Genomic DNA, 26,578 nt, shown 5'->3' with positions numbered 1-26,578 from the left:
GGTTTGTATATAACAGATATTATATGGAAGTGAAAAATACAATAAAAACTTTTACACACAGGGAATGCCATACGTTTGCCACCAGCTGAAACTCTCACACCAGACACCCCTTTATGTCTTAAATGAACTTTTCAGCATTCATTAAATAATGATTGGGCAGGAAGAGTCCAGTTTAGAATTAGAGGTGCACTTCTGGCATGTTTGGGTTTCTCTTGGTCACAGCATACCATATATAAATATACACACACACTATTGTTCAAACCTAACTTTTGAGTGTTTAATAGTCTTAACTATGTAGAACACTTCCTTGCTCTAGCCCGCTTTTTTAAAATTATCAAAAATAGGGGCCCATTGTTTCGATGTCATATAATCCTGCCTTTCGACTATAAACTATCGTTGACTACTGATAGTATCATTCTACATGCATTATAGTATCTACATAAATTATTATCGCATACTACCATGTATATTTATAAATAAATAGGTATTTTAACCCGTCCTAAGTTATTAAAGCATATTATTATTCCATTACTTCTGTTGCCCTATGACACAAATTGTGATTCAGTAAAGCTTCAGCGTACCCTAATTTCTACCGTTTATTTGAAATCTGATTTTTTATTAATATTAGCATTATATTTATTGAAATCTAAATAACTGTTTGCTGTCAGAGAAATAAATGAGCCATCGAAGGGGCTTGAGCAAGAAAGAGCGTTACCACGATACTAAAAGCGAGTGTCTAAATACTTCTGCTTAACTATGGCACAACATATTCACATGTAATAATATATATATACAGAGTATTTTCTTTAAAATGAATGTATAAACATTGGCTTTTGGTAGCAATCGACTTTAAAAAATCAATTATATAAAAAAATGATAGTAAAAAGAAACAATCAAATCTTCACAATTAAAATCCATAATAAGATTAAATCTTCATGCACACAGCAGCTATCAATACAGGAGATAACTGGGTTTGTAAAACGATAGACAAAGAGTTGTCTGCCCTTAGTATTACAAACTGACGTCGGAGATGTATAGACCATAGTCAAAATAAAATAGGTGAGAAAATCGTAAAAACACAACCAGAAAAAAAAAAGAGTTTACATTTGTTTAAAGGCTACCAAAATGACCAAAAATGACACAAAAATACAAATTTCGACAAAAAACAATTGAAAAAGGTGTTTTGGCACGAATTAAAGACACAGATTAGTGTGCCGTAATGAAGAATCTCGCCCAATGTTAAAAACAGAAGGTGCACATTTTAAAATAAACCATTGTATAATATGTGGTCTTGAGGAAGCACACACCAGCTAGCTAACAGATTAATCTCAAAATATGGCATATTTTGATTTTTTCAATAATATCATTAATAATTATGTGAAAGTTTATTAGCACTTTTCACAGTTTATAATGGTTAATATTGCTCTTACACATTGCTTTTGTTTAATTTTTTAAAAATTAAAAAAAATATTATCAAGATTAAGAATAAAGTCATAAAATAATCTTCAATTTGTTTCGCCAAATTATATGCAAATCTTCTCCAACAAGCTTAAAGAAAGGGAGATAATTTCAATAAGATTAACATGTTCAGTTGCTAGTGTGATTGGTTCCCTATTATGATCTCGTTGCCTTTCATCATTAAGTACAAAGTACAGTTTTTTCGTCTGATATGTCAGTTCATGTTGCATATGAAACGAATCATTACACCTCATTGGGAACAAGTTTTAAAACCCGAGGGGGGTATCTGGATACCATGAGGCCAAATGCAGTAACTCCATACCTGGGTAGTAATAGCCTGCGGGGCTGAAAGCAGGGATTCCTCGACCATAGGCGGCAAATCCGGGAATGCCTGGTAAGTAACCTGAAAAAAAACATTCAAAAAATAAAAATACTGCTTCAATACCTTTTCTCTGAAGATTACCTTGATGAGTATTTATCATATGACAAATGTAAAATAATTTATCATCTAATGTTCTTAGGATTATGAGGACTGTATTAAGCAGTAATCTTATTTCATAATCAGATTTCACAAAAGGAAAAAAAAAGACAAAGCTGCTAATTTTTTGCATGGAAAGGAAATGAGGACATTATCTGAGATGAGATTTTTTAAAAGCTGTTGAGAAAAGCAATGGCCATACATTTACCAAAACACTTGCAATAAACAAAGGATAAGAGAGAATTTAGGTTAGGAAAAAAATTTCAAACAATTTACAATGGACTAATTTATTAACAGTAACTAACAGATTTCTTTTTAGCTTGCATTTCTAAATATAATAATAATCCAAGAGCTAATTCAAAAGAAGTTAAAAGATTTTTTTAAAAATCCAAATATTCATTTATATATTCTATTTAAAAGATTTAATTTCATTGATGAATTAATTCTCAAAAATAAATATTCTATAAAAGCTACAAAATCTGATTTCTAAAACAAATTTGAAGGAATAAAAAGCCAGAATACTGATAAAGGATCATGAATAGGTATCAAAGTATGGCAATAATGAATTATCAGAAAAATATGATCTTGTATTTTCTTTTAAAATCGATTTTTTTAAAAATCAGACACATACAATTTTAACACTGAAACAGACATGCTAGATTCAAACACAAACATGTTATAAAGTAAAAATTTTTTTTACTTATACAATCAGCAAAGAATTTATTCAAAATTGGTCTCCTTTTCCCTTTCATGGTAATGATATTTTATCATTTTTGAATCGTTACATTATCTAACAAGATTGAAATATATTTCATTTCTTTCCCTACAGATCATGACATTTTATTAAAAATAGTGACTTTTGAAGGTCATTTGCCGAAAGCAAGACAAAAGGAAAGGCAATGTAACAAACAGAACCGATTGTAAGAGTCAACAGACAGGAACATGGTGTATGTAGTAAATAATTATTATTATATGTTGGTGAATATTTCCTTTTTTCCTTAGAAACCAAATTACTCAAGGTAAGAAGAGAACAATTTGAAATCATTCTTGCCTCCTTGCAGATATCGAAATTCATACTTAAGTTTTTGAAAGTTATCGCATTGAATAGCATGCTATATGAATCCAATTTATAAATTTATGTAAGCTTACTCATAAATTAAATAATATGTAATGATTCATGCTATTTGAAAACAAAATCAACAAAACAGTTACAGTATGAATGAAATGAAAATGTCATAGATGAAATGAATAGTTTAGGCAGAGTTTATTGTGTTCAAATATGACTGAAATGGTCATGCAACAATTAGAATAACAAAATGAAGAAAACTTTGGGTTAAATGATCTGTTGGCTTGTTTGTGTCAGGGGGAGATTCGATTTTATAGCTTATAAACTTACCTTTCTATTAATACCAACCATTTTATATTTTGTTTTAATGGATTTATTTTTCCATGGCAACATATTACAGTGTAGGGGTAAAATGATGCAAAAATTAAAAAAAATAAAATTGCCAAGCAGGGAAATAATACAACATCATCATAAAACAAAATTAAATAATAAAAGCATTTGCATAATAAAATTTGAAAACTGTCAAATATTGTTAATTTATTTCAAAAACCAATTTTCTTTAAAGTAATAATTATATAAAAAGCAATATGTGTATTTATCAAAAAAATAATATACGAGAAACAAATGTAATATTTTAAGAGAAGTTTTCAAATTTTGCCAAAGATCAGTCAATATTAGTGCATGAAGCATTTGTTAGAGTGCAAAGGACAAGCTGTATAGGGAGGGAACTCATGCCAATGGAACACCAGTTTCATCATATTAATTTTACCTCAGCTAATTTAGCAAATTAAATTCTTAAATGCCAAAAGCAAAGATTTTACCACTTACCAAAGTCGAAAGCAAATATTATTTTTATGAAATTTAATAACTAAAGAAAATAATTCAAAAATATCAAAATTGATGAAACTATGTCCATTTTGTTTATAAAACTTTAATTCATGCAGCAAGATGGAGACAGAAGTAATTTCTATCTGGTTAAAAGTTTAGCTGTATTAGCCAATCAAAGATAACCTTGTTTATTTGGTTTTATTAGCCAATCAAAGATAACCTTGTTTATTTGGTTTTATTTGGTTACCTGAGAACATAACCTTGTGTATTTCTACATCTCTTTTATACAAAACAAGCCCAATATTTAATAATTTAATTGATTAGCCAATTTTTTCTTACCATACAAAAGTACAAATTCAAAACAATTTTGCAGAATCAAAAATACCTAAATAATAAATATTGTCTTGGGATCATTTTTGTATAAAAGCGGAAAAACACAAATAAATAAGGCACTTGATGGCCTTGTTTTCTCTTTTTGGCATCTGTTCATGCAACTTACACATATCCTGCAGATTGACCACATCATTGGGCACCTCCCATACCAGCTCACCATCTTCCGTAACTAGGTAACGATTAGAAAAAGGGACAATCAGATGTCACAGCAGAATAAAGCACACACATTTATGACAACGTTCACTAATAATTGGCAGCCCTCACATTTTAAAAATTCACACTAAAATAAGTGGTGCAGGTCTAAATGTACAAGTAAATATATATTTCAAGATATATATAAATATATATGTGGAATATTGGGAAGGAAATCGCTAAGAATAATCCCACAGCGATATACCCTCGCTAAATTCTTGTCACCACAGTAACATACAGCTGATACTATAAGTGAAATTAAGGTAACATTAAAACCCAACAGACCATCTTAGATTACAATTAGCAAAATATCAAATGTTAATTCACAAAAAATATCCAAAACCATTTCATTACATTTCAGTTTTAGTAAAAGCAAATCTGTTAAAAAAAAAAAAAAAAAAAAAAAAAATCAAACATCAATTTACAGATAATATTGGCTGTCCTTAACCCTGGAACTAAATGTGTGTTTGGTATCTAATTTGGTCTGCCGAGATTTAACAAGACAAAATAAATTGACTTTTCTGTGGATATATATGTATATACATCTAATTCAAATGGCTGCGTGTATAATATAGTGTCATTAAAAGCGGGAAAACACAAAACCTGTCTGCGATTGGATAGTTTTATCTGTCACAAGGCCTGCCACTGGCGGATTTTTATTCACAGATAATGTATTCTGTCTCAGTTACATGAAGTAAGGCTTCTCTACAAATTTTTGTGTAATTGTATCCAATCAAAAACAGCTTCTGTGATTGGACAATCCCAGCCTCGGCCTCATGATCCAGGTATCCAGTATATTCCTGATATCAGTTCCTAAAAATAGCCGTAGCCATCACCCCATAAAACAACGAAACTAGTTCATGCAAACCGTCAAAACCTGGGCCTTTCTAGCTAATGTTACTTGCGCTCTAAATCTTTAACTACTGTGGTAAACTCGCTCGTCCAGTCAGCTTACAACTAAGTGAGGTTGAGGTGTCTGGTGGAGGGAGGCTATCACATCATATATTGACGATAATATTACTAGTTATATTTAGTTTTGAAGTTTAAACTATGGACTATAGAATACAGAAATATATAAAATCACTACTTAGCATGCATGTATAACTGGTTGCCATGGAAAACAAGAGGCCAAAGGTTACGAGATGATGTAAGAAAGGGTTGTCCAAGTGCACACTATGTTTTAAATACTAACCATAAGCACCTCGTGCTAAGCCTCTACCCCGTGCTAATTGTGTTGGTAGCATAACTTCTTTAGGCTGAGCTTTTTTACATTCTACCTGCAAGACACAAAGGATAGGAAACATACAATTATACATTATTTCACACAGGAGTTACCTCCCTTTACTGATCTCTTGCATTTTAAAACTCATTTAGGCTACAAATGCGTTTAACTTTTTTTTCGTAAGGATATCATCTTTTGACACTGATGTCTAACTAAATAGGTGTTAAATCAAGACCAATTGTTTAAGGACATGTTAACAGAGCATGACAGTGCTTGGACAAATTCATTGACATTGCTGGACCAGTAATTAGACGATAACTTTAGACTACTATCAGAGTTATTGGAAATCGTTGAAAATCATTAGGCTTTTTTCATCTCATGAACACAAACACTGACTATAAATTTTCAAATCAACTGGATGATAACTTTTGCTTCTAAAGAGCAATAACCAAAAAGGTCATTATTGGAAATTGTTGAGAATCCAAAGACTTTTTAATTTCATGAACATAAACACATTTTATAAATCAGATGATGGCTTTTGCCTCTAGAACAACCACAAGCAATTCTGGACGACAGACAGAGATGACATTTTAATGTGAGCATTAAAAAAAGGGCAATAATATTGTGCAAGTATAAATTAGACTTAATCTAAAGTTGAACAGTAGCCTACTACTTACCATTTTGCCCATAATTTCATGGAAATGTATTTCACAGACTTTTTCTACTGCATCTTCAGTTTCAAAAGTTACAAAGCCAAAGCCTATAAGATAAAAATTGGATAACAATTAATTGAAAATAACATAAACCCTTTTTCCTTTCAATGCATTAATTGAGGAAGGACATTTTCTATTTGGATTAAATTAGATTTAGCTCATTGGGAGAGAAGCTTATTCAGGACTAGATATGATAATCTTTTTTTTTGTTTATAAAAGTTAAAATTGTACAGGGTGGTACAGCCACGAGGTAAAAGGTGGGAACTTCAATCATCTACCATGGATGGTAGGCTTACGTGTACACAGAGGGGCCATAGTGTCATCAAATTGTGGACAATAGAAACAGTGTTTACAAAGGGAGGCCATGGCAGATAATTCAGTATAATGTTTACAAATGCATATTTTGGGGTGTGGTTTTCTATCGTTCACAGAATATTTTAACATCAACCAACGCAGATTTGTATCTATCAATAAATTAGCGCTTTTCGAGGTCCAGAGCAGACTTTTGTAATGATATGCGACAGTTAATATATTCAGACAATGCTTATAAATACGACTGAATACACAATACAAGCTGGTCACGTTCGGACAATGGAGTTATGTTTATCAAGGGAGGTAACCTGGTTTTACATTAGTTAATTTGATACAGGAATTTTTATCAACTCGATGTGAGTGAGGACATTAGCAAATTATTTATAACCCCTCACAATAAAGAGATCTATTGGAATAAGCTGGTCCTTGCCATCCACATAGAAATTAAAACAAACAAGAGGTCATGAAAAATATATTCATTACAGGGATTCTACTCATCTAATTACTATATCGAGTAAATGCAGACAATTTTTCATGCTCTCAATAATTGGGGTTAAAGCTGGGTTTATTTTCTCGACACTCATAATTATTAAATGAAAGTTATAAGGAAGTGGAGTCAATCCTTGGATGCATCGTCAGCATCGATGATGTTTCTTTGTTTTTAATTTATAATTAATGGTTTCATTTTTATATTGTCCCTTTAAGGTAATATTGGTGTGCAAATGTAATAGTATGTATTACATACTGTTTATATATATATTGAGTTTCGCCTCAATATGTGGGAATTAAATCCCACCCATAGTGTCATTTATCTAATAATGTCAGAGTGAACCCAGCCATTTCCTCTCCTGATCTGACCTTAAGAGGGCGGGTATTTCTTATATCATACTATGAAACTACAACCTATCGAAATCTATACTCTGTAGGTGTGGCTTTTAATAACTGGTGATGTAAACAGTGTCATTTAATCGGAGTTACCTCCCAGTCAATCATGCAACTGTTTCAACAAACAACACTTTTTAAACTGATATGATGATTCTAAAATATCACAGCAAATATGCCAGATCAGCACAATATAATTTAATATCAAAATTATCCCAGAAATAACTGTTTCCTACCATTTATAACTACAAACAACTAGATTCAGAAATAATTCAATTTTATCTCGCATGAAATGTTAACAATTTAATAAAGAAAGTAATTTGAGATATAATTAAACTAGATATGGGCTCCAAACAACTTACATTGATAGATAATCTGGATTTAATGAAAAACAAATCTATAGGCCTAAAATATATTTTTATTAAAATAAATTTTCTATCAAATTCATTCCATTTTGTAAACACACCTGTCCTGTAACTGTGATTAAATTATATATATATATAAGTAACATTTTATCAATATCTTATGTTTATTCATTATAAACATTGTAATAAAGTGCTAATTAAAACTACAAAATAATGTATGTATCATCAAAAATATCCCAATTTCATTAAAATTTGAAAAACTTTAAATTGGTTTGTTGATTATGGGGGATGAGATGAAAGAACCATGTAACATGCTGTTACTGTAGAATATTCCCAGCCTAGTTGTGAAGTCATTATTCTATATTTAGAATTAAATCAAAACGAATCACTGCTTGTAAGCTTGTCAATATTTCACTTAATTAATTCACAGGTTACTGAAGTTTGCGATTATATTAAATATTGGACTCTATAACCTTTCAATTATATCTGGGATAAAGAGACATTTTACAAACAAAAAAAATGTATAGTATAAAATGAATCGAGAGACAGATACACTTTATCTGTATTAATGACATATTTAGATAGAAAGACATCAGATTCTAATTAAAGAAAAAGAAAACAAATTTGTATTATTTTTTTTCATATTCATGGAAAACAAAATCAATACGGTAATCAGCCATTCGTCACTTTAACATCTAATACAACAAAAGATCAGAAATAGAATGATATGTACTCTATATAAACATTCCTATCAATTGAAATACGATACTAAAATATAGGGATTTAACACCCAACAAATAGGCTTTTACAGAAATCCAGTGAGACCAACACTAAAATACGATAAAAATAATACTGATGTTAATATGTTGATGAAGATAAATATTGGTTATCATTGTTTTAAGAATAGATGAAAGGTTTCTAAATTTATCTTTTGTTAATCTTGAATTGATTTATTATATAAATAATAGTCTAGCATATAAAATCCATTATTTTCAAGAATAGTTATTTGAAGGACAAATTAAGAAAGTACTATTCAATTAAATCCTATTAAGTTCATCCAGATATATTGTCTAATATAATAGATATGGTTTTCCTTAGTGCTTGCTAACAATGTTTACATATTGACATCAAAAGAAATCACTCCCTTTTCTTATTACACATACTTTCTCTTCTCAGAACAAAAACAATATTTTATGTATATTTTTTTGTATATATACATATATACATCTATATCTGACTGTATGCATCATTGACAGTCAATTATGGTATCTAATGTTCATCAAAATAAGGTCGGAAGAAAAGCTATCATTCTTCAATAATGAAGATATTACTGACTTTCTTTTGTCATGCTACATGTACATACATATCTGATTGTATGCATCATAATCTATTTGAAGAAGAACAACTCGAGTAAGGGAACATTAACTTGTGTATAATTTCATGCAATATTTTATACCATTATCATATTCATTCTCAATTGGCATCTTAAATACAATATAATAAACCAAGAATAAAAACAGAATATGGTACCCGAGTCTATGTTAGAGTAATATAGTTATCAGACACAGATTTAATCTACATAAAAGAAACAAACAAGTCTTATTTCCATCGCAAATAATATCACAAAATAAACAATCTACTGGAGGTATTGTCATTAGTACTGTACAAGATATCTAGATAGAGAAAACAAAAGGAATTGTTATTAAACAGTTTACTCTTGTCTCAAAGCTACTTCAGAATACTAACAGAGAAAGTTTAATTTCATTACTATACCACACCTGAGTATCTTTAGTAATATCAACATGCATATGGTCTAATCAATATTAATGGTTAATGATTAACAGCTTAACCATTATATATCTTTATTTTGGGGGCTTGAAATCCGATAAAAAGAATTTTTGCATGAAAAAGATTGGTTCCTTTGGGTTTTTTTCGATCCTGCATTGTACAATGAAGGAATTTCAATTGATCAGAGCAATACCAATATAATAGCCAACTGTTCATCTAAGCAAAAATTGTAAACAGACGTCATTTCTTCTGTCACAAAGACATTTCAAATGTGCACCTTATTTTTTCACACCAAACAACTTAATATGCATATTACTTTATTACCATATAGAATACATGCTCTTCAACTATAAGCCATGGACAACTAGAAACGCATAAAATGGCATTTTTTTTCCAACTATTCTTTTTTATTCAACAAAAAAATCACATCTTATCTGTTCTTCTCTAAACCAAAAGACGTGAGAATAGTCCCAATAATTACTGCCATCAAGAAATCCAATATCGGCAATTTCTCTTGTCTGTCCAATCAATAAATAACTCGTAGAAAACAGGTATCACGCCATTAGTCAGGCAAGAATTTTGTTTGAATTCCACCAATATTCATAATATCGTCAAGCAGTGATTTAGTATGTATAACGAGATCGTAGAGACTGTAAGATTATTCGATACAATGTTATCTCCTCACTCATTAACAGCTCACGATAATTGTCATTTACATTTAAACATTCTACTCGCATCAAACCTAATAACACGTTCAATAGTAACCTATTTTATATAACCCAACCATATTTAATCACTGAATGTGTACATCAAGCTACAATACACATTTTATATAATAAAAAATTAATATTACAATCCCCTCCCCTCCCCTAACCCCAAAATCACATTAAAAACATTAAATGAAAAGTGCATATTATTCTTCGAAAGTTATTTAGTAATTGAACCTATCTTATTGTGACTATTTGAAAGTACATACTATAGATTCTCTTTATTTTTCAAGTGGGAGTTACCCTTTGAAAGTCATTTAGTAATAGAACCTATTTTATAGGCATATTTTTAAAAATTCTATTTCTGTTTTGAGTAGGAATCTGTATAGAATTCTATTGTGAAGAAAATCGTATTCGCGATCTGTCTTGGTTCTCATGTCTCATCTATCACTGGTAGAGAATGGTCAGTAGTTTAATCCTATTGCTTAGAACTACTTACAATTTATTTCAGTCCTTGTTTAATGGGGATTACTGTTGAGTGGTTTCATTTACTTACAACCAATTTAGAACTCAACAAGATGGCTCTAACCTTCTATAAAAGGATGCGAATCGTGTCTGTCTGTCTACTACTGGTAAAAGATAGTCTTCTCCTCGGGCTAATGTAAGTTTATATCGCTTCTCAGTTTAAGGCAATATTCAATTAAACCATGCAGATTGGACACGTCCAGTTCAATTATAGCCTAGATCATTAATAGATTCTCGGACAAGACTCCCATCTCAAGATGGGGAAGTTTTCTCATTTCTAACAATTTAAGGTTCGTCTCCTTCGATCCACCACTCTCGTAATTTGAGACAATGATTGATTTTAGTGTCTACAGATTTTCTAAGATATACCAAGATTTCTTATCGGTTTCTCCACAAGATTTACCAAACTCATTTAATCTTTGTTTGATTTTAGGTGAAGTATGGAGACAAACAGGGCGAACTCAGAACTAACTTGATTTACAAAGTAGAAGTAGAATTGTAGTGCTATATAAATAATCATGGATTAATACAATAGTATTTCTAAATAGCTTATATTCAGCTTCCATAGCATCTTCACTTATGTCCAAAAACACATATTTAAATGGCGTTCACAGAGGTGAAAATATGTTAGATTTCAGATTTTATAAATTTTACTACCGGTACACACATTTGGTCGTGTATAGCATGGTTGGGGCAAGAGGAAAACCAAAACGTATTCCAATATTTACATGATCATCATACTGTTGCTGTTTTATGAAATCACGATTTAAAACCCCATGTGTTCTATTTTTAAATATATAGATAGGTACAAATCAAAATTAATTTCATCCAGAAAATGTAGATATTAATACAGACTGTGCCAGCAGGAAGTATACAATATCTATATCTTCTGTATACAGTTATATGCAGAAATTGCATTTTCGATACTAAAATTACATGGACATATTCAAGTATTAGTAACATTTACTGAATCATGAAAAGCAAAATATGTTTACAAATATCAAAGGAGAAAGATAAAAAAAAAGGAAAAGCCCATCTGATGTATATATAAGGCGAAAATACATTTAAAAAGTCTACTTTGTTTTGAAAGTTCATATTTATTTGCATCGATACAGAAATAAAATACGAGATATGTTTGGAGGTTTATTGGATTTTCATTTCATTGACTTTAATATAAACAAGGTCACCTTTCTTCTTTATTGATTTCCTGTCTAAACATAACTAACATCTAGTACACTACCAGTCCCCAAATGTACCCAACATGTACTTCGATCAATCAAACCATTTTAACAAGGGCAATAACTCCCAATTGGCACAATTAATCAATAGTGATATTAGTATTTTCTTACTGACAATAACCTTACAACAGTGACTAATAAGTATTCTAAAGAAATTCAATATGTATACCTAAAGAAGACATTTTCGGCACCCCTCTAGAGGCTTGCAAATCAAGTGCTTTTACAGGATAAATATTTGATTAAATCTTTAGGTTTTCACCCTCTATTAGTATTTAACCTTGGCTTCCTAAGTAAACTGTCAGATGATTGATGAAGTATGATGATGACCAATGGTCAATTGAAGAGATATTTTGACTGGTCAAGTGATATGTAGTCACATATGGACAGCACAGGCTTTTCTTGACTTATATATTTAACAGTAGCAGAAGAATGCAGAGAGCAACCAACAGTAATTGGAAACATTCATAAAACATTTTGCTTTCTATTGTATCACAAAGAACTTATGAAAGTAGAACTGTCTCTTTGATTTTTATATTTTAGACAAACATTGTACTTTATTACCATGGATTGAATAAAATTTGATAATCCATTATAATCCAGTCAAATTTTTAGTAAAGCAGAAAGGTAGGAAATTAAACCCCCATGATTAAGCATTCAAATTATAAAACCAAGTTAGTAAAAAAAAATTATCTTTAATAGACTGGTTGGTGCAAAAAGCTAAGACATTAAACCCCCATTTCACTTCTTATCATGATTAAGCATTCAAATTATAAAACTGAGTTAGCCAAAAAATTATCTTTAATAAAACAAATATTAATAGTTTACTTTCAGTGATTATCTTAAAGAAATTGAAAGCCCACCTACTATCAATTTGGAATAAATAAATATTTCTGCCAATTTCTGATATAAACAGAGACACCACAGTTATGTAAACTTCACAGAAAATAAGTAATCTGAAATCAAGTTTCATCTGATCTTGTCTTCAGTTGAACAGAGAAATTGACATTCAACATAAAGAGTGTTTTTGTCTTAGTGCTGTGGCTGTGCAATTAGAGATAGACAACTTATTTCTACATGTAACCAGGATTTTGTCAGACAATTTGCGTCCTTGTTTAGAAGACGGTAAAAAAAAATTGGCAAAATCCAAATTTATTAAATTTCATCTACCCTTTTATCTGCGAGATTAGCAAATAAAAGTCGGAAATTGGTGGACAGATCTCGGGTTTGTTCAAACACAGATGTCAGGAAGAGGTGTTTGGTTTAGAAATAAATTAAATTGAATCCACGAGAAGAAAAAAGACAAAGTAAGTGTTGGAATTATTCTGGGGAAAAGATTGACGTAGTTCCAAGATCGTTGAATTTTTATGGCCGTTGTATTAGACGAAGAGACTCCTTTTCAGATCTAAATACACCTTTGTATTTATTCTATCATGCTTATAAATAGTGTTAACTAAACTAACTAACATCATTTGCTAAAATCATTGCCACAAAATTTGGTTAAATAATTTCCAACCTCGACTCAGAAGGCCCAAATTTTAGCTATTGCCTGTCATGATCGTAAAATTTTCATTTCTATAATGTCTGTTATAGAACACAGTTAAACAAGATAACAGCATCTTCTAATCTAAAATATAGAATTCAAACTCTGGAACATCAAAGATCCCTAATCACCACCATATTAAGAATAGAGACACTACTCCAAATAAAGACATGACAGCAGGGACATTAGTTGATTGTGAAAAACCAACCAAAATTCTTGAAATTGTCATCAAGATAGCCCTACACGAGACTCATTGATGGGGATATACTTTAATTACACTTGTATGAAAGAACCAATAATTGTGGTAATGATCCCGCATTACACTCAGACATATTCTAATCAAGATCAGACAGTCAACTGTTGTTTTGAACCTTTAAAGACAGCTCTGATGTGAGTGAAAATTGGGTGAATTCTATATGTTTAGCTGTGTGATTATTTTCCAATGGGTTATGTATCATCAGAGAAGGTGGTGAAATTTTGACACATGTGATGATTGAAGGAGATAATAGTCAGAAGTTTTAAAAGGTTGGAGGATATTTCAGACAAGCAGGAGATGTAAGATTAGTGAGAGATCATGTCTTATCATGTTACAGTACTTTTCACTTAAAAACAAATTGATCATGTCAAACAGTGGATTTCACTTCTCTGCTTGGATTTGATGATTTTTTATAAGCTAACAACCATGTTAATCTTCTCATCTTGTCAAACCAAGAGGTGGAAATCTGCCATTCATTATTTTTCATAGAAAAATTACACATAATATATTTTTCCAATGGAAAAATTTCTATTAATTTACAAGATTTATTTTTTTTATTCTATGTTTAAAGGATTTTAACCTTTTGAACTGAATTAATAATACTGGGGGATTTTGGAATAATTTCAATTTTTTTAAATCATCTGTTTTCAATAACATGACTAAACTGATTCCATGAACTTTTATAAATCAACTTTTGTAAAATGTGAAAGAACTTGTGAGAAGTTAAGAAATCTGAAACATGTTTAACATTGACCTGGACTGAACTTAGCTTCTCAATGATGACTTGCATCCTGTTAAAAATATTACCAACATGGATGCCTTGTTTCTTAACGCTTAATTTCCATCACCTTGGTAATAGTGATCTGTGAAACTACAGGAAGTACATCCCAGTTCAGATTATTATCAGAATAAAAAAATACTTGAAAAGAATGTCTTGACTTTTATTCTTAATAACCAACGCATCATGATAAATTTGAGAATGGGTTTGTTATGGGATCAAGTTATTCCCCAGGTTATGCTCTTGTTTATGGCTTCTTTTGAACCAGATACATAGTAATACGATCACAATGAAGAAAATTTCACAGCTCTTTATTCAAGTAATAAATTGGGTAGATTAACTTAATAAATTTTGTTTTCCTAGGAACAGAATAACCAGGACAAAGTGGATTTTCAAAAGAATTCCTTAAAATAGTACTCAGTAGATTAATGTTTTGAAAATTAGATAGAGAGAGAAATGGTGTTTAACGTCCTCTCGACACAAACTAGGTCATTTCAGGACTAACATATGGTTTAATTTAATTTACATAATTCGCTTGCGCGTAGGGGTCTTTAGCAGTGGGAGGAAACCGGAGGACCCAGAGAAAACCCACGAGGTTGGACAGGCGACCCTATTCCTTGTCACGTACAACCGGGGATTCGATTGTAAAATTGGATTGGAACATGTATTTTACAAACAATGTTTTAATATTCTAGTCAGTTTACAAATTAGAATAGGACAATGACACTCCTAAATTATTATAATAGATTCACCATGTGTACAAATCTGCAATTATCATCAATGTACATATACAGGAATCCATGTGTAATTTTATGCTTTGCTTTATCTGGAGGGATAAATAAAGTCTTTAATACTTTCAAAAAAGACAGTAGCCTGCACTTCAAGTTTAGTTCACAATCTAAATCTATACATCAAATAAATAAATAATGAAAACCATCTCTTTAGAACGTAAATATCTCAAGTTATTTAAGAGTGCAATAATGGAAAACGGGTCTTATTGTCTCTGTATGTGATTATTCAGTTATCTACAAAGGGAGTGTTTGGAATTGTCAAAGGAATGAATTAATCACTGATCAACTTTATAACAAGAACTGGAACAAGCCTCATCCATTCACAACAGACATCAGATGTATCAGGTATCGCTTACATTTTCAATGAAGGATTAAAGTTCCACGTTTTAATCATAATGTGATTTAGGTCAGTTTGATGGCTTATTATGTATGCTACACTGCAAGATCATTGGCATCGGCAAATCCATACCTCCCCCCCCCCCCCGAAAAACGGTTGAATATCAAAGATGCAATCAGCTGCCGAAGCCCTCACAAAGAAATATTGAATTTTTTCCCACGAGGTAGAGATGTAATACTAGTATTTTAACCTACTATTGCGACTTATAAATGCAGGTCTAGGCGTTGGTTCTTAACATTGTTCTAAATATCAAAATGTTGACCTTTCAACTCTATTGAGATCACAGATGGTTTGGGATGTGGAAGCCTGGAGCGTTCTAGTAACAAAACCAACAGTCAGGCTGAAATCTGACATTTTCCAGAATATCTTCACCTGTATGATATAAACATAAGCTGGTAATAAAACAACCATCATACGAACACTTCAATATCTTATATATTTTACATTATATTGTACTAAGACATGACTGGCCATGTTTGTTTACTTAAAATATAACCTAGTGAAAACATCTGCACCTTTACCTTACACCATTTCTCGCATGGATGAAATGAAATGGGTTTAACATCCTACTTTTCTGCACCGACTGGGCTAATAAAGACAGGCATACACCAAACATCTACTCTTATATCAAATTCCAACTGTCAAGGGTTCTCTTATGAGCACGCCAAACCCCTAGACATTATCCTGCACCATTGATACCAATGACAAGGGGAAAACCATGCTGGAAAATTCCGGGGACCTTTCTCGACCAACACCAGGATCAAACCCCTAACCTCCTGTTTAGTGCACCATGGCCTTACTCACCGTGGCTCCCTAGCATTGATGAAACTAGCTTCACAGTAATACGGTACAATGGAATCAAACTTGTGTATGTTTTACTACTGAACAAAAGCTACGTTTGCACATTTATAATTGCATACCATTTTTCTGTTAATACTGTGCATGATTGAATTATGTATAGCTAAAAACCTATTATTGGTTTTAACAACATTATTCTTTACGTAATAACATAAATTAAATCAATGACATCATTACTTGGTCTCAGTAGGTAATTTGTCTTTAAGCCAAGTTTTTAACCAGTTAATTTTAAATCTGACAGGTAATGAAAGGAGATGGAAATCAGGATGGGTGTTTATTTTATCTTAACAACATTCACCTGTTTTATAGAATATTGTGGTAGACATCAAATAGTTTATATTCTTGCTCTTAAACATAGGTAACATAATGGTAGGAACCAATAAATATACCGGCATACACAAAAACAGTTATTTATAACACTGTCCATTTTTATAACTCTGAACAAAACTGACACTTAATGGTACAGACAAAGAACTAAATACACAAAAACAATTACTAGGGCCCAAATCACTGTAGTTTCGGTTTTTAAAACTGAGAACAAAATTAACATTTTAAAATGTTCCAGTGGTATGGAAACAAGACAGATGTAAATATTGTTTTACTGGTTATATATCATCTTTTACTCCGAACCATTGTACAATATAATTGGTTAGAAATCAGCAAGGGTTATCACCTGGAGTCAGGCAGTCACATTACCAAATAATTTGAGGATCTTAAGTTACCAATTAACGTAGAAAAATTGTAACTTTTGAGGAAATCTGGCATCAAGACTGGTAGCCATATTGGCCTTGTTGCGACATCCTGCTGGCAGAGCTATGTATGCTGGGATATTCTGACACCTCTTTGGGCCAAATGAGAAGAAAAGAACGTACTGAATTGACACAGGAATGTCTGTTCTTTGGTTTATTTCTCATTAACATATAAACCTATAACTACACATATATATTTATACCTGCTATTGTCAGCATGTAGAAAACAGACATCTTATAGTCTTAACTAAATCCTCCTGGCTTTTAAAACTTGTAGAATGGGATTTGATGAAGTCAGATGGGTTTTTTTAACATGAATTAAAACAAAATTATGTAAAGAACAATATCTGAAAATATGTCTTTCTGGAAAAAAACAGAATGACTTTTCATGTTATGCCAAAATGAAAATGTCATCATATAAAGCTTTTCCAATCAAAAAAATCACATTCCATCAACAATAAATTATCATACAATGATCATAGAAATGTTGCTCTTTTATCAAGACAGTATAAAATGTGGCACTAAGTCATTGGAAAAAAAAATACCTATATTTATTACTGGTGTAGTTTTAATTACAGTAGTTTATGACAAATGAAAGTATCAGTTCTTCATCATATTAAGTGAAAGCCGCACCATAACATTTTTCATTATTAAGAATAAATTATCAACTGACCTTAACCTATTTATACCATCCAAACATTCAACAAATCTACTAAATCGTGAGTTAATTTAAGCTCAAGTGAGGAAATATTTTGTTATTGTGTGTAAATTAGAAATTGGAAATAGTTTTCTGTGTATAGTCAGCATGTTTTGTTTCACCCTCGATTAACTGTGGTATGTATGGCTGGTTTTAAACCTCTGGTTTTCCAATAAGGCATGACAAAAAACACCCCTTCATCCCATTCTAGCTATTATCACTTATTGTTCATTATCTCATATCATACACAGTTAGAACACCTGGTGATCTTTCTAACAGCCTATAGATTAGATCAACCAGGCATGTTATTACTATTAGAACTTCCCACATAATCAGGTTTCAAGTTTCAAAAATAAACTTTGAGTAAATGAAGTATTACAACAGCAACCGTTTTGTCTTGCTGTTAAACATGTAAATTATTTACTTATTTCTCGACAGTTATAAAGTAATATTGTATTTTACGCATAACAAAATAAGTGAAATTAACATTTTGTTCTCATTTTAAATCAAAAATCAGGATGATTTTTTTTTCTCCAATATGTAATCTGAATGTAAATAATTGTGATTGACATTAGCTATACATGGCGTGACAATGAAATTCCCATTCATACATTTTTCACTTCATAACATTTCAATTTTTTTCTAGTAAACCTTATGTAGATACTGAGCCAAACTGTTAAGATTTTTTATATCGAAATTTCCTTTGAAAACGCTAGAACTGGATTAGACATCATCTCATAATTTTGAGAAAGAAAAAATACAAAGAACTGAATTTAAAAAGTCTTTTACAAAACAAAAGCAAATGAATTAAATGTTCATCTCCCAACGCCCTTTTCTTTTCTTTTTTAAACTAATGTAAAAAAATACACAGGAAAAAGCTGGATTTAGTTGTGAGTTAAGGACTTGTTGTCTGTTTACGTTTTATTTCAGTTAATCTACAATAATCAATGCATTTAAACAAGGTGGATAACCAACACAGAACAAAAATTAACAATACTTGCCATGTTTTTTTACAAACTTTGGATAGTCTCCAGGATTTGGTCATAAAATTAACACGAAATACGCAAATATTGACACAAGAGAATATAATTTTATAACCCTTAAGCTAAACAATCAAAATGGGGAGAAAGCATGCAGACGTAACCATCTTTTTTTCAGTTGCGTCATTGATGTACCAAAACAGCAGTTAAAGAAAATGTCCGCCAAGAAAATAAGACATCTTCCAAATTATGATAACTATTTCTACATCTGGTAATAGCAATAAGGTTTTTACTAGGACTTTTTTAACTGCATAAACAGATGGCCTCTCAGATATGACAATTTGTAGAAGCTAATCAAATAATCGTTAAGACAAGCCTCAACATGAACATTTCATAAACTTAACACAGTATGTTACATGGGCACTAGTGTCACAAAATTACAATTTGTTTTCCAAATGTTTGTTTACTATTAACGATGAAAACAGGGATACAGCTGTCAAGACTTGATAAAAAATAATTCCAGAAAGAAGCTAGACATTGTGACATGAACAATGATAGAGAGAGAGTAGGGGTCTTTAGCAGTGGGAGGAAACTGGAGGACCCGGAGAAAACCCAAGAGGTTGGACAGATGACCCTACTCCTTGCCACGTACAACCGGGGATTTGAAACGACGCCAGTTGACTCAATGACAGACTTTATGGTACAGCACGCATGTGCTAACCATTCAGCCACTCAACCCCCCCATGAACAATGATAGGATAGGATAGGACCCTTTGCAATTAAGGCTACCAAATGAATTAAAATATTTGTCTTTATAACATTCTGGATTAATCTTTGTACCGGAAAGAAATCAGTTTGTCTCCTGTCTAAGAATGGTGGATGTGCATGAAAAAATATTGCTTGAATGTACTCTAATGGACCTGATAATTATCATTAAACTCTTTGATGGCAATATGTGCTGGAAGCCAGAGCCCCAAACTAAAATCAACAAAATTTCTATTATATATCTTGTTACTATTATATATCTTGTTACTGACGAGCATGGACAGAAACTTCCAAGTAACTATTCTTATTTCTAAATCACAGATGTTCTGCTTTCATGAATGAGCAGTAATTACTAGCATAAAGTTATTTGTTCATAATGACGTTTAATGAGAAGGTTATTCTGAAGTTCACAGAACATGATTAGCAAAAGATAATTACTTGAGTGGCCTAATTCCTGTTTTAAATTGCAGGAATATTACATGTAATAAGCCTCAGATCAATACAATCAAATACATTTTATTTTCACAGATTGCTTCAAAATACAATACCAGCACAAAATATAAGTTACCACTTCTCTGCAATATAGTAATAATGAACTATACAAACTCTTTTCTACTATTTTATTTTGCAGAGTACAGAGCTTTAGCTTTGTAATTCAGATCCCAGTACTTTTCAACAGACAAACTTAAATCTTGTATACTCTGAACATCAGTTTAATCTATGTTTGAGATTTATGCCCATGTATTTTCTGTTTGACTATTGTTTATTTATTAGTTAATAATTACTATCCTAATCCTTCTACTGTTTCATCATTTAACTTTTTTTTTTAGTCAAACTACAGCTGATCAGTGCCAAGTGTATAAGGATCCAGGGGGGATATCACTAATTAAAATAAGCACTGATGCCTAATGTTATTATTAGAAGTATCATTAAATTACTGATCTGGCCTGGGCAGGAAGAAGAAAACAGTTATTACAACTGTTGCTGATATTCAATATGCCCAACACACCCTGTGTTTGAAACTGTTTGAGAATTTATTCACCATTCAATGCAAATATCTACGTTTTGTCAATACTTGCAGCTCAAAGAATCTTCGAAACACAGATGGTGCAAAATCAATAAATAAGCCTCAAAAGTTTGTTGTTTTTTTTAGGAACCAATGACTGAAGTTAGTCAGCGCCATGTGGTCCCCAACGAACAGCTGGTTTAAAATGCAGATGAATCTTCCATTTATGACATTTGAAGTCACTGAAAGTGACCTTCCTTGATTAAAACAAACCAGATAACTGAATTGGGTTGAAGAAAAGGCAGACGCACTCATCACAGTTTTAACTTGGGAGGTTTATAAAACCACATGGCCCCCCGCCAATAGGCAACTACCTCTTTATAATAGATGCCAGTAGTAGCGTATTTATATGATAATAATAGCCAGAAGTTAGATGAATGGACTACAGGAACATGGGCATGTTACATAGATAAACAGAGAAGCAATGTTTGTAGAACAGTAATCCGACCCTGGAAGCAATCATACCTTTGACTACTCATAAGATTAAGCTGTTTTTCTTATCTTAATAAGTTACATCACAGGTGTACAATTGTGCATGTATCTTAAACTAAGCCAATATCTAATCCATCTGAATATGACAACTGCTTGAAATGTGGACACACCTTGATTCCCTCAAAAATGAGCCCCATTTGCCAATTTAAAATAGCTGATGTGGTTTTGAACATCAGAATTAGTGAAAACTGACCATGGAAAGCAAAAAAAAATAAATCCAATACCGAAAATGCACAACAATATGATTGTGATAGATGATGAATAGTTAGAGATGCACATACATGTAACTCAGAAGTTGCCAAAGGTATCCACTATCAGAAATCTTAACTCTATTCGTATATTTACATCTAAAAATAACACCAAATCTTTGAACAATTTCAACAGTTTTACTTTGTTTAGAGTTCTAGTAGGTTTATAAAATGAGTTAAATCAAAATACGCTTCTATCATTTCCATAAATATTTAGATTTGGATCACAGGTCTTAAGTAAATATCTTCCACCCAGAACTCTAGACCTGGTTTCATTCTACCAGATAAGAAACTGACTGGGAACAAGACATGACTCAAGTTAGATACATACACTAAAAGTTCTATTCCGACATAAGTTATATGTAATTCTTAACTCAGCATGTAAGGTGCTTGTTGATGTCTTAGGTATTTTAAAGTCTGGCAGAGGTGAGATAAGATAATGATGTATGGCCTGACCTATATACAATGATCTGAGATTCTCACTGAACATTGGGCCAGATATATACTAGACACTGAGAATCAATTTATCATGTTGTTTCCTATTGTTGTACACTCAATTTTTTCAAGTTGTGAATCTTGTAGAATTTATTGACTTTTATTTGAAACCTAACACAAAACAATTACTTGTTGGTTTTGAATTTGGATGAGTTACTTTGTATAGATAGAGCTCTGTTCATCCAATTAACAAGTGAAAGGTCATACATCAGTTACTGTGCATCAATGCTTGTGTTAAATATATTTGAGTTATGATGGATAAATGTGTCTGCCCCAAGTCAGTTGTACATCAAGCAATAATAATTGGAGTTGATTGACTGACCTTTTAGTCTCTTTTATAAGCCAGACATGACACAAGGTCAATATATAATATATTTACTGTTTCACAAATTACAGGAAATCACTTTCATTTTCTGTTTTTCATCGATTTTTATACTCACTGACATTTTGCTAAAAGATTTGCTCTGAGATTGTATCACTTTATTTAGTTATTTCGCGTGGGCTTTGGTAAAACCTGATAAATCTTTTTGTAACTGCATGTACCCAAGAAATAATGGAGTAAGCTTAATCTTCAAATAAAACCAAAACATCTATCAGAATGTCTATTACTAACAGTAGTGAATGTTTCTTATCAAAATCAGTAATCTTCTTAATACTTTCCATATTTGAGATGAACAAAACAATTCTGAAACATCTTTTCTGTAATATATAAACCTATTTACGAGATTTCTCCATCTTATATACATAAAAAATATATATCACAATATCAGGAAATGAGAAATGACGGCTGTGCAATTTGCACGTGTATCTATTTGCAGTTGAATTTACTTATGCTATAAGATTAAATTCAAACAAGGGCAGAGTCCTCTATAAAGAAGATTCAACTGCCAGTAAAGACTGTAATAAAATACATCAGAAGTTTTTATAGCTAAAAATCCTATATTTTTTCCTCATGTCTTGCAACAATTTTGTTCTAAAGCAATTCAATATATTGACAGTAACAGAGAAACAAAAGCGAATTTTAAGATCTGTTTGAAAGAAAACAGATATATCATGAAACAAAATTAGTTTCAGCTCAAGACAGGCCTGAATAAACGCATTTAAAAGGAACAGATGTATTTATAAAATGAATCCTGTAGCACGATTTCTTGAAATCAAGAATTGATGTCAACATCTTATGAAGTCAAACTTGTGGAAAATTTCTCTGCTATCTTTGAACTTTTTTAACCTTTTTTCTTCAGAAAAAGATATTTCCATGGATTTCTTTTAAGAACATATTTAAATAAAAGGTGAAGAATAACAAAATATTTCTTCTTTACAGAATCTTGCCTGTTCTCATGCCACAACTGTATCAATAGAAATCACAGTAAAGTGTTTCAAATATAATTTAACTTTTTTGTACTTGTGAGGTACAAGACTGTTGGGTTGGTTGGAAATATCGTATCCAGGGGGAATGTACTTTAAGACTCTGGGAGACAGATTTTTTAAAGTTTTAATAAGTCCAACAAGATCTTCTTTGTCATCTACTGCATTCTACACTTCAATGAAATATATCAGAATTTTAGATATCAAGTACATTTATGTATTGATTTTGGAAAAGGACGCATACCTTTGTGTTCTAAGTATCTTTTTATAAATCGGATGTAATCATATTTTTGATCGCCAATCTACCCTATCAATCCCAATAATTCTTTTTAAGTCACAACTTGTTCCGTGTATACAACTTATTCTCCAGGATTCCAAGATATAACTTTCTTCAGTTACTAAAGCTAATAAATAATGCATGGTCGGTAATAAAGAAATTCTGTATCAACGGATGATCTTATCGTTGGCATATATAAGAAGATGTTGGTATTATCGCATATCTGTACAAGCGATCACACCATGTGACTGGCAGTCAAATCTTCTTCCCGATCTAATGTAATTTATCTTGGCTAATTAATCTAAGGTTATATATTTTATCTGATGTTAACTGACTAATTATTCCACCACTGGACACACTAGTCTATTAATATTTCACCCGCATCGTAGCGTGATGTTAACTTTAGCATGGACGTGATAACGTGGGACTCAAGACAAATATTAAACCATGCAAAAGCCTGAAACTCATTCCCAGGTGTGATAATGGCAAAAAATAATTCTCATCATTCAATTGGACATTCTTTACTTTATCGCATTACCGAAGAAATAATGGTTTGTATCATTAGATGTGTTGTGAAGCGATATTACTTTATCGAATGTTCAGACAGTTAGAGCTGACCAAGATTCAATCAATAGAACGTAAAAATGACAAAACTACAAAACACATTAATCAACAAGAAGAAAGAGTGGTAATTAAGATGGCGGCTATGTCCTGTCAAGATGAAAGAACAACTGGAAGGACTTCTTATGCAAGTACCATATAAGGGCGGCACATTGTACTGTGTAAAAAGGCAAAGTTCAAGACTGGTGTTGGAAATGTTAAAGTTTGAATTCTATAAAACCTTATGACTACTCTTCTGATATTGGATTCTTGAGAAACCACAAACTAGGCTAATATAATCATACAAGGCAAAAATTATGGGTATCTTTGATTTAAAACAATTTAAAGCTATGTTTGACCCTGAAATGATATGCTTAAACATGCATTATGCAAGAGCTAAATCTGATTATTGCAAGTCTTAATTTAGGCTTCAGATGTTATAGAAATTATAAATTAGATCTTTATTTAAACAACAAGACCAAAATCAACTCTTTAGACCCACGGATGGCTCGGCTACAGCTCGGATTTAAATAGGATTTCACTAATTGATTAAATCAGATAAGGGGTAACCTGATGAAAATACGTCTGTTAGATCGAGGCTAAATGATAGAGTGTACTTAGCAAGGCCGCTGTAAAGTGTTTCCGTATGCCATTGAAAACTTTACTTGATAATCGAGATATGTAGGTGGAGTTAACGCCTGTCAATCAAACGATCAGCGACGGTGAAGACACAATTCGCTACCATTTCTAGGCAAATATTACAACGATGATAACTATGTTCAGAATAAAGTAATTTGACTGAATTTTTCAATATATTCTTCTTTCATCATCTACTGTTGAACTGTTATAGCAAGATTGGCCAACTCTCTATAAAAATCTCCCATAATGTATCTTTAAGTGCTTACCCAAGAAATATTTCAATAGAATGAATATAAGGTGTAAATGTCATCATCTGAAATTTATATTTTTGAAACATCTACTTCTATAGGACACAAGATTAAAGGTTCCTGTTAATGTCATACTGAATAGGTTAACATTATACATGATGATGTTAGAATCGGATCTTATGCATGATTCACATAAGATGAGAAAATATACAAAACTTGAATGGATTATATTGTAGACAAATGGGTAATATATTGAGCTTAAAGTAAACACCAGTAATGTTATTGTTCAATAAAAAATATGCGAAGCCCACATAATCTGAAATTCTGACATTTACACATGAAGTGAAAACAGTGGAAGACTGTTTTTTTCAACAAATATGAATACAATTATATATATTTCTTGCCAGAGGGAATAAAGACATTCTTTCTGTGGTTAAATCCCTTTTTTACGGAAGTAACATTTCAATTTTCATAGTTTTTCTTAAGATACGTACATTATGAAAGCATATTTAATGATATTAGCATGTTCGTACATTATACATGTTAGCTATTTGCCTTTGTAACAGAGGGATGATTTTACCAAAGGCTATCTTGGCAAGATCTACACATATTTTTCTGATAACAGTAAACCGATATATTCTATATTATCTTTTATACTGATATTCGGAAACAACATCAATGAAATATCACAATCAACAGGAAACGATAGGAAACGCATATTACATGTATATCAAATGATTACTTCTTGGCAATGTAATTTATTCATGGGAATATTCCTCATCTTTTACTAAAAAAACAAAACATAATGCATTGTAATATCGACAAAATCTCATCCATTATATTTCAGTAATTATGACTATCAATATCCGTAATTATCGAGTATTGGCATTTTCAAGTGCTTAAATGTATTCGATTAAACTCTGTACCATGCATGTGGCGATATAGATTTATATTCAGTTTCCTTGAACTGTCATATCATTATTATTTATAGATTCTATTTATATACTGTTTCATAAATAATAAATAAACAGTTAGAACAATGTTCACACAAAATATGAAATAAAATGGTTTGATTAAATCAAGTTATATCTGATGAAAGCTTATATGTAATATTTTGTCTATGCGGTAACAATGACTGGCGGGGAGAATAAGATAAATCATTCCAACAAA

At 31.4% G+C, this 26,578-nt stretch overlaps 1 protein-coding gene across 4 annotated transcripts in view; it reads right to left on the bottom strand.

Annotated features, from left to right (window-relative positions):
• LOC126823897 (RNA-binding protein Musashi homolog 2) overlaps positions 1-26,578 on the bottom strand; it is a 108,147-nt gene that overhangs the window by 13,058 nt on the left and 68,511 nt on the right. For 3 of the 4 annotated variants that reach the window (XM_050552962.2, XM_050552963.2, XM_050552965.2), the window contains 4 exons: positions 6,315-6,397; positions 5,608-5,692; positions 4,330-4,392; positions 1,781-1,861 (listed from right to left, as the gene is read on the bottom strand). In XM_050552962.2, the coding sequence (XP_050408919.1) occupies positions 1,781-1,861; positions 4,330-4,392; positions 5,608-5,692; positions 6,315-6,397 (312 nt within the window). The remainder of the gene's footprint in view (positions 1-1,780; positions 1,862-4,329; positions 4,393-5,607; positions 5,693-6,314; positions 6,398-26,578) is intronic. The other variant, XM_050552964.2, reaches the window with a different exon arrangement.

The sequence above is a fragment of the Patella vulgata genome, chromosome 6 (assembly GCF_932274485.2).
Source record: "Patella vulgata chromosome 6, xgPatVulg1.2, whole genome shotgun sequence".
Taxonomy (NCBI): Eukaryota; Metazoa; Mollusca; class Gastropoda; family Patellidae; genus Patella; species Patella vulgata.
Note: the sequence above shows the minus strand (reverse complement) of the source record. Positions and strands in the feature narration are given on the sequence as shown.